The sequence below is a fragment of the Octodon degus genome, unplaced genomic scaffold, assembly GCF_000260255.1.
Source record: "Octodon degus isolate 3935 unplaced genomic scaffold, OctDeg1.0 scaffold00010, whole genome shotgun sequence".
In the NCBI taxonomy this organism is placed as follows: Eukaryota; Metazoa; Chordata; class Mammalia; order Rodentia; family Octodontidae; genus Octodon; species Octodon degus.
Window position 1 is genome coordinate 19,541,872 of NW_004524586.1, and position 10,377 is coordinate 19,552,248.

A 10,377-nucleotide genomic window follows, 5' to 3' on the forward strand; every position below is an offset into this window, starting at 1 on the left:
TTCATGGTAGAGCCAATTCAGGGTGAAGCAGGCGTTGTTGTTCCTGACCCAGGGTACCTCGTGGGAGTTCGAGAACTCTGCACGAAGCATGAGGTTGTTCATCTTAACTTTTTTTTTGTATTTTTTAGTAAGGAACTATAGGGTTTCACTATGAAGATCAGACTTGTAGTAATCTGCCTGTGTTCAGCCTCCCAAGTGCTGGGATTACAGATGCATGCCACCATGCCCCGTCTCAATCACCCTCTCAGCGTGCCCCGGGGGTGGGGCCAGTACAGTAAGCCGGGAATTGAACCCTGGCCACTTCGTCTGCCTAAGCAGGTGCTTTAATCTGCTGAGCAATTTGACCAGCGCCTTTAACTATTTAAAAACTATTTTTTCTGAGACAGGGTCCTGCTCTGTAGTCCATTCTGGCGTTGAACTCGAGGTAGCCCTCTTGCCTCAGTCTCCTAAGTGCTGGGATTACAGGTGTGCACCACTGTGCCCAGTTTAGCTATTTTTTATTTTTCGGATAGGGTCTTGATATGTAGCTTAGGCTGGCCTTGCACTCGCCAAGTATCTCAGGCTGCCTCAGCCTCCTGAGGTGTGTGCCACCACACTCAGCTTAACTGTTTGTGATGAAGCCCAACAGGCTCAGTTTCCTCCATGAGACTGAATTCTGCTCATGGGATGAGTGGAGACTAAATTGCCCTTCCTCTACTCTAGAAGGAGACATCATTCCTAGAACTCACTAATGCTTAGAAATGTACTTGGCAATCTCACCTTTTGTCCCTGAAACACCGGCGAGACCCTTACCTGTGAGTGGAGCTGTGGACCTCCTGGCCCCACAGTGTTTCCCTCCTCTCTTCTCCAGGGTCATGGCTTTCTTCATCCCTCTAATCCCTGCATTGTCCCTCTTTGCCAAAGTATAGCTTCTATCCACTCTCTCCCAGTAAGGCTAATCTTGGTAGATTTTGTCACTGATAATTCCTGTCACATAGAATAGTTGATGAATGCTTATGGGGTAACTGAGTGAATTTATGTGTCTCAGAAGTGCTCTGAACCCCTTCCTTTTATGTAAGTGCATTTCCACTTCTGTAGAGCATTGGGTGGGGCCCCCAGGGAGGAAGTGGCCTGACATAGGAAGCAGTGGGTGTGTTTATGGGATTTTCGTAAGATGTTGTTAAAGTTATGTGGATGATTAATTTTCATGGGAGTGGGCATGACGGAATTACACATTTGTGGGGAGGGGAAGTAATGTACCGATTGCTGTTTTTCCCTACAGAATGAAAATAACAGTGTTGTATTGTTTCCTGATAGGTCCTGTTTATTGCTGATGAAATACAGACAGGATTGGCCAGAACTGGTAAATGGCTGGCTGTAAATCATGAAAATGTTAGGCCTGACATAGTTCTTCTTGGAAAGGCCCTTTCTGGGGGCTTATACCCTGTAAGTTTAATGTTCAGCCTTTTTTTTTTTCTTTAAATGTATGTTATTTAATTAGGTTCTTAGTAAGAAATTTAGAACACTAATTTATGAGGATAAATTCCATTTGTCAGAGCAGAAATGGATCACAGGTAGCCCCAGAGCTGAGGAACAGTTTTGATTTTTGCTAAAATCTGTGAGTCTGCCACTTTCTGGTCTACCTTGTGCTGCTCCGAAATCTGGTCTCTCTCTCGAATCTCATGTATCTCTTGGTGTTGAAGATCTCACCTTCCTGGCGTCTGGGCTTCTGCAGCTGCTGCTTCCTGAAGTGAGCATCAGTGAGGTGTTTGGGGATTTTTACTTTGCTGATACCCATTCTTGTACAGGTGGCAATGACAAATTTCTGATGTGTTCTTTTTTTTTTGGTGGAAGCAGGGATTGAACTCAGGCCCTGTGCTTGCCAGGGAAGCGCTTATTCCGCTGAGCCATCTGCCCCGCCCTGGTGTGTTCTTTGTAGAGGAACACGATTAATGCTAAGAGGCTCAATCACAAGTAGCAAGCCTCTGGCCAACTGCTTTAGGAAGACCACTGTCATGCCTCTGTGACGCCCAGTGAGGATGATCAAGATGGTGCGGGGAGTGATGCTAGCTTGAAGTGTCCTCACATGCTGACTGAAGCGTTTCTTGCTGTGACTAAAGAGCTTTCAGGGCACATCTTCAGTAGGGTAGTATCCAGGCATTTTTCGAAGCTTAACCACCCGCGTACCTCCATTCTTGTCCCCACCAACTGGTTTTTTGATCATAGCAAGAACTTTCTCCTTTTTCTTCTCAACCTTTGATTTAGCAGCTGTGTACTGTCTCTTATACAGAGGCTTTCTGGAATACTTTCTGGAGTATCTACCAATTCATCTAACCAGGACAGGATTTTGGCTGCAGTGGGGCTGCCCCTTCTTGACTTTTTTTTTGCCTTCACCTTACCCTTTTTACCAGAACCACTGGCAGCAGCCTTCATGGTTTCAGGTTTCTTCTCTTTATGGCTTCTCAGTTTTTTCACCCATCATCTTGCAAGATGGGAAAGAGAACTAAGTTTCCCTCAGCCTTTCTTTCTAGTCCCAGCTGTCCTGAAGTTTACCTCTAAAATATTCTACACCCAGTGATAGTATCAAGAATGTCTTTCACATGGTTTGATTTTTACTAAATATTCTATGGCCTCCTGCAATATCTGCAGTAAAAGTATTTAAGGTTTCAGTTATGTGACTTACTTAATTTTGGTAGAAAAATGGAATTTTAGAACTGAGAGAGTTATGCTTTGGAATTTCCTATGATTAGGATTGAAACATCTTAGCTGTAAGGTTCTGTTGTAAATTCCTGTGTCCTTTTTTTTCACTGTTTAGAAACATGGCATTCCAGATGCTTAAGCTATGACTGGTGAACATAGGGATGAAAAATGCTTTCTTGTGGTTTTTTTTTTTCCTGAGTTTGCTAGCCAGAGTTAATAATTAGGGCCAGGTTAAAGGTGTCTAAGGGATGGATACTCCTGCCGACTAGAGGAAACTGTTGTGGAAGAGGATGCTGAACTATGTTTTCTAAGCAGTGAAAACATTTCACCTTGAAATTAGAAAGTATTGTAAATTCTCTTCCTGCACAAATAGCTTTTCTCTCTTAGTTCTAAAATTGCATTGTTCTGTTCCATTGAAGTGTGCTGAATGTATTCCTGTTACGTTGGGGTATTGCTGTGGTTATTACTGGCGACATTTGTTGAAACTACGTAAATTTAATATCAGGTTTATGTAAATATTTATGTTCCTCGTGTGTTAGGAATACTGAGCCTGAGAAACAATGTGGACAATTCTATTTCAGGTGTCCGCGGTGCTATGTGATGATGACATAATGCTGACCATTAAGCCCGGGGAGCATGGGTCCACGTACGGCGGCAATCCACTGGGCTGTCGCGTGGCTATCGCAGCCCTGGAGGTAAGAATTGATACAGCTAGCAGCGTCTACTTCTTTAATGTTGAGGTGATTTGCAGTTTGGGCCTATAACAAATTTAATAAGATCGCTGAGTATAAGAGAAAGTGGTATACAGAAGCAAGGTTTTAATTTTTTTGGCGGAACTGGGGATTGAACTCAGGACCCTGAACTTGCCAGGCAAGCTCTTTTTTTGGCGGGACCAAGGATTGAACTCTTGCCCTTGCACTTGCCAGGGAAGTGCTTATTGTACTGAGCCATCTCCGCGGCCCCAGAAGCAAGGTTTTAAGAACAAAGCATTTCTCTAGTAGAAAGCTGACCGTCGCCTTGTCTAGTAGACGGGGCTTTTTTCCTGGGCTTCCTGAGTTTGCAGTCACCTGGGGTTTAGAGTGTTTATGCCTGACCCTGGAGGCTGGAGGGTCTGGCTCCGAGGTACAGTGAGGCTTACAGTGAGTACCTGGGTTTGAGCTTCAATGCGAGTAAGTAAAAATGATAAGCAGGGTGTACTGGTGCATGTTTGTAATTGGGAGGTTGTGGCAGGATTGCAAGTTTGAGGCCAGTCTGGGCAACTTAGAGCCTGTCTTAAAACAACAAGAACAAAGAAAAATGGAACTGGGGGTCAGCTCAGCTGGATTGCTTGCCTGGCATGAGCAAGGTCTGACTTTGACCCCCGGCACTGCAACAACTACAACAAATGTAGATATATAAAATTTAAAATACTAAATGAATACTTTTAAGGGTTAAAATTAATCTGGGCTGGTGAGATGGCTCAGTGGTCTAAAGCACCTACTTAGAACAAGCTTAGCAAAGCACAGGGACCACGGTTCAATCCCCCAGCACCACATGCCAGCCAGCCCCGCCCCCTGGTGGGCTGAGCTGGCCACACATTAAATAAATAAATAAATAAATAAATATTAAAAAAAATAAAATTAAATTAAATAATCTATGGATAGATATCTTAGAGAAAAAAAGGAACTTGTACTGTAGTTTAAAATTTAAGTTCTATTTAGTCCATTGATAAACTGTTGGATAATGACAGCCTTTTTTTTTTTTTTTTTTTTATGTTTTTGGTACAGGGTCTCGCTATGCAGCTTGGACTCGTAGTGATCCTCCTGTTTTCAGCCTCCCCAGCGCTGGGGTACAGGCGTGTGCCACCATGCTCAGTCTGGGTGGCCTGCTTGGCGTGCCCAGGGGTGGGGCCGGCACAGCATGTGGTACTGGCGATCGAACCCTGGTCCCTGTACCACTGAGCTATCTCACTAGCCATAATGACAGCTTATCATAAATTGTGTTAAATTTTATTAGAATGGGTGTGGCGGCATGTACCTGTAATTCTTGTGCTTGGGAGGCTGAAAATAGGAGGGGCACTATGAGCCTGGTCTATGTAGCGAGACCCTATAGACCCTGTACTAAATATATTAAAAAAAAAAAAAAACAACTCCTGAATTTTATTTTGTCATGAAGACATTGGCAGTAGATCTGTGACTAAAGCAAGGCTCTGAGAATGGTGTGTCTGTTTAACTAGAGATTAAACTAATACAGGCCTTGTAAAACAAATAAAAGCTAAATCATTCTGGTCTTTAACTGTTTTTCCTTTGTCTTTACTCTGTTACCCTACAAGGAATAACTAAAAAAGGACAGTCTTTTTTTCTTTTTGGTAGTACCAGGGATCGTACTCGGGACCTTGAGCTTGCCAGGCAAGTACTTATTCCACTGAGCTATCTCCCGGCCCCTGGAACAATGACAATCTTAACATGTGTTTAATTTTTCTCTGAACATAGGTTTTGGAAGAAGAAAAGCTTAATGAAAATGCCGAGAAAATGGGTACTATCTTGAGAAATGAACTCATGAAGCTGCCCTCTGACATTGTAACTGCTGTAAGAGGAAAAGGACTGTTAAATGCTATTGTTATTAGAGAAACCAGAGGTATGTAGACAAGCTGAAAGAGCAAGATCACTTTCAAAACTTTGATTGGAGCAGTTGCTTCGATAGCACATACACTAAAAACTTTGATTAGTGGTGCGGGGCGAGCATCCCTTTGTTTGAAACTGTTGACTGGCTGATTGGGCAAATGTTTTAGATAGTATTATCTAATTTTTATATTAGTCTTTGTGTGTGTGTGTGTGTGTGTGTGTGTGTGTGTGTTTTACAGAAGAGTCTACGGGGTGTTCAGGGTCGCACTACTAGATTAGACTCATAGTGATCCGCCTGTTTACAGCCTCCCAAGAGTTGGAATTACAGGCACATGCCACAACACCTAGTCTTAATCTCCATCTCAGCATGCCCCGGGGGCAGGGCTGGCTTGGCAGGCTTGGGGATTGAACCCCCCCCCTGCTTGCAGACGCTTTAATCCACTGAACTATTTGACTGGCTGATTTTTAAATTAGTGATACTGAAAAATGTAGCTCTTTCCAACACAGTATCACACCTAACCAGTTTAATCTGTTTTTGCTTCTCGGACACATTTGTTTTCTGTATTTGATTAGACAGGCAGCGTTTGGAGGCCCTGAGCTCTTTCCTGCTTGTCTGGACAGAACACTGTCTCTGGGAGTTTCTTCTTTGCTGACCTCTCCTCCCTCCCTTAGATCCGTCACACATCAGCTGAGGTCATTGGAGCCATAGTAATAATGGGAATAACAGTGAGGGCGTTGGTATAAAAATCTGTCACTTACTGGGGGTTTGTGTCAGTGCATTGTTTATCTATGACTTTTTTTTTTTTTTCGCGGAGCCAGGGATTGAACTCAGGTCCTTGCACTTGCCAGGGAAGCGCTTATTCCACTGAGCCATCTCCCCAGCCCTTAGTGCATTGTTTATCACCTCCTCGCTGGATTTTTCTTGTGATGTCTTCCTTGTTGAGCAGTGGTTCCAGCCTGGGCTGTACTTCAGAATCACTTTGGGAGCTTTCGGAGAGGGAATCAAAGCCAGGCCTTGCCCCAGAAGTTCTGGCTTGCTGGGTTGGGGAGGAGCACGGACGCCTGCAGTGGCTCCTTTGGTGATTCCGATGTGCGGCAGGGCTTGGGAACCAGCGCAGGTCCTGCAGGCTCAGGCAGCACAGCCGTCTTAGGAAGGCGGCGTTGCCCTGAATTTGGTTTTAGATGTTGCTTATTCTGTGCCAGCTTTCTGGGTCCTACTCAGGTTCTTCTGCATTAGTCGCATTAACGTGAGTTCCTTATGTAAGTAATGGTTAAGTGTCCCTAACCTGACAAATCTGAAACTTCTTGAGCACCAGACATCAGAAATAGCAAATTAAGCCCTTGACTGTGTGTGGCAGGTCCTAGTCAGAATGCAGTTGCTCTACAAATATTATGTGAAATTAGTCGTAGGCTTTGTGTATGAACTGTATGAAACATAAATGAGCTTAGTGTTTAGCCCTCCGCAAGGTAATCTCATGTACCTGTGCATACTCCTGTGTCCAAAACACTGCAGGTCCTGAGCAGTTTGGATGTTTAAGGGATACTTAGCCTCTAGCACAACAGCTGCCTTAGAGTGTCTTTTGTTTGATTTTTCATTTATGAAAAAATAAAAAACCAGAAAGCATGACTGAGTCTAAATGTGCAGTTCAAACCTAGTTACATTTATGCTTGCTGGAAGTCTGGATTAACTCCATTTTAATGAAGGAGAGCAGGGCAGATGTAGCTTAGTGGGAGTGTTTGCCTATGACTAAGGCCCTGGGTTCAATTCTTCAGCAATAAAACACCGCCCCAAAATGCAGAACTAACTCAGAGTTTCCTTGCTTGAGCAAGTCCTGGGAATTTTTTTTTTTTTTCTTCAAATCTGCACTTGTTCCACAGCAAGGGGGATGGATTAATATTTAAACAGTCACGATGAGCACACATGTGTGCCCATTTTTCCACAGATTATAATGCTTGGAAGGTATGTCTGCGGCTGCGTGATAACGGGCTTCTGGCTAAGCCCACCCACGGCCACATCATCAGGCTGGCCCCTCCGCTCGTGATCAAAGAGGACGAGATCCAGGAGGCTGTGGAAATCATTACCAAGACCATCCTGTCTTTCTGAGGGTAGGCACAGTTCATCGGTCCCTGGGAGCCGGCTGGACAGAGGTGACCTGTGAAGAGCTCTGCTCTAAAGGGACGTGCATTATATCCCAGCGTGTCTTCAGAAGCTTTTAAAAAATATATGTGTGTTTTTTTCAGTTGATAAGAGTGACATTTGCAAACATGTAGTTGGCTGTGTGAAGAAACTAAGAATGGATGGGGAACTGGGGATATAGCTCGGTGGCACAAGTGCTTGTCTGGCAAGCACAAGGTCCTGAGTTTGATTCCTAGTACCCCCCCAAAAAAAACCCCACAAATGGTAGCAAAGTTAAAAAAAAAAAAGAATGGATGTATTCTGTATATGACTATGTATGTTTCCTAAAGTGAAACAATTCTGTCTGTATCTAAAGTCTTCAAGTCCTTTGGTATAATTGACATACTTTTTTATAATTTCCTTGCTGGTATAAATGTTTTATATTTGAAAAAGTTATCTGGGATAGTATGTTAAAGACTTGCTTAACCTTATATATTAATAATTGTTGAGGAATCATATATACAAGAGTAATGTTTTTAGTGTTAATGGTCATGATTAACCATTAACAAAATGCAAGTTAAGAACCCAATAAGATTTATCACATTGCCCTTGGAAAGGCTAAAATACAAATCAGTGGCACTGCCAAATGCTAGTGATGATGCTGAGAAGCTGGAACTGTCATTTATTTTTGATGGGCTTGTAAAATGATGGAGCCACTCTACAAAAAAAAATATATATATATTTCTTATTTTAATTTTGGCCAACACCAAAATGTATTCTACAGATGTTATCATTTTGAATTAAAAATATGTTCCTACTTAATTGTTTTAAGTAACTTGAAATTTGTAAAGCAAATGTTTACTTTTAACATTTAAGTTTAAAATAAAGCTTATGTTTAAAATGTCTAATTTCTTTTTTCCTTTTTTTTTTTTTTTTTAATGTGTTTAGTACAGGGTCCCACTAAGCAAGTCAGATTCATAGTGATCTTCCTTTTTTCATCCTCCCCAGCGTTGGGATTACAGGCATGCACCACCACACCCCATCTTGGTGGCTGGCTCAGTGCTCCCAGGGGTGGGGCCGGCATGGCCTGTGGTGCCGGGGATCAAACCCTGGTCCCTGTATTTGCTTAAGCAGGTGCTTAGTCCACTGAGCTATCTCACTGGCCCTTAAAGTGTCTAATTTCTGATCAGTGTACTCTGCTGCAGTCTTATCAGATCCCTAACATCTTTAAGCTCTTTGACGATGTTATTGCTTTGCTTTTATTCCTTGTGTTTTCTAAGAGCATAAGCATAGCTGGGCCTAGCGGTCTGTGCCTTGATTCATAGCACTTTGGGGGGTGGTCAAGGAAGGGGACTGCAACTTTGCAAGACACTGTCTCAGACTACTGGGAATGCAACTCAATGTGAAGGTCCAGAAGGGACCTTCTCAGTACCCAGACTAGCCAGCCAGCCAGCCAGTTTATGTCATTCTTAAGCGGTTGTATATAATGGTACAATAAAACATTAGATTGTGAATAGCTTGCTCTGAGTGTTCTGTAAGATGAGTAAACATTTCTAATAATTTTTAACTTGATAAACAAGTGATGTCTTGTGTGCAGTATATGATGTCAAGTGTCACGTGATCACAACTGAGCCAATGGTTCTCCTCCTTTCGCTATGGGATTGTGGGTGATTGTTTCCCACCAGCAAGAGGTTATGGAGAAGATCTCATCTGCAGAGGAGGAGAAAAAGGTGGACGAATCCCTCACTTCAAATGAGATTAGGGTGATGTGTAAAATGTGAGAAACAGTATACATTTTTGTAGAAAAGTGTTATACAAATTAGGCTGTAGCAATGTGAGCGACAAATCTGTTTAACTACAATACAGTGTCACATTTCACAAAACCCTGAAGAGGAGCCATAGGCAAGTGTCATTGGATAGGTTCCTTGTTAAAGTTGCACAGAAAGAGAAGGATTCCATGAGCCAGTAGGTAACTAAGTTAGTGGACCTCATTCTACACAATAATTACACAATACCCTTCCTCTAGTTTCCTTTACACAGCCACAAAGCTTTTCACAGCTAAGTGTGGATTAATTTGTTTAGTTTTCTTTATATTTTGTATTTTCTTTCTTTTTGTGGCCAGCTCAGCCCACCTTGGGGCGCGGGGCTGGCACGGCATGTGGTACCGGAGATTGAACTGCAGTCCCTGCGCTTGCCTAAGCTTTCCTAAGCAGGCACTTTAGATTGCTGAGCTATCTCGCTGGCCCCTATATTTTGTATTTTCTTATTTTGTGTTACAGTATTGTAATCATTTTATATGAATATAAAATGATTTTTGAGTTGTAGAATGAATCATCTATATTTCTATTATTATGGGCAAATTTGCTTTAACACCTAAGTACTTTGGTGTATAAGCATACTCTGGAATGAATTATGCTCACATACCAAGGTTTTACTATATATGACGTACTATAATTTCATCTCACATTAGGGGACCACTTAGCTTGTTTTAGGTTTTTGACACTGTACAGTTTCTGTTCATATATTCCCACAGTGGTATTTTTTTCCTTATTTTTTTCCCCCCAAGACTTAACACTATTTTTATTGCTTCTCCTATAATATTCCTAGCTATAATTGGATTTGTTTTTAGGTTGTCCAGAGCCTCCCCGGTGGGTAGGAATATAGGTGTGTGCCACCACACCTGGCTTAAACTGGTGTTTGAGATGCAGGTGTATGAAAGAAACAGATAGAATCCCTATGGGTACAATTCATTGCCACTGCCTTGATTAATTTAAGGCCCCAGCAGTTCTGTTGTGATTGCCTTTAGTGTGGACATCAACAGAATTGTTTCAGGATAAGTCGTGACATTTCAGAAGGTTCACGAATACTATTTCAGCACCCTTCTGTTTGTGATCAAGAGGTTTTCTTTGATGATTATTTGGTGCTGAAACCAGTACCAGACATAGTCTTGCATCTGGATTATAGAAAGAATGGCAACAA

General features: G+C 42.4%; 1 protein-coding gene across 1 annotated transcript in view; it reads left to right on the forward strand.

Moving 5' to 3' along the window:
• Oat (ornithine aminotransferase) overlaps nt 1–8,123 on the forward strand; it is a 21,991-nt gene extending 13,868 nt beyond the window's left edge. Inside the window, exons 5-9 of the mRNA XM_023709051.1 lie at nt 3–93; nt 1,297–1,425; nt 3,261–3,374; nt 5,151–5,295; nt 7,226–8,123. Coding sequence (XP_023564819.1) covers nt 3–93; nt 1,297–1,425; nt 3,261–3,374; nt 5,151–5,295; nt 7,226–7,386 — 640 coding nt within the window. The 3' untranslated portion in view covers nt 7,387–8,123. The remainder of the gene's footprint in view (nt 1–2; nt 94–1,296; nt 1,426–3,260; nt 3,375–5,150; nt 5,296–7,225) is intronic.
• The last annotated feature ends 2,254 nt before the right edge of the window (nt 8,124–10,377 follow it).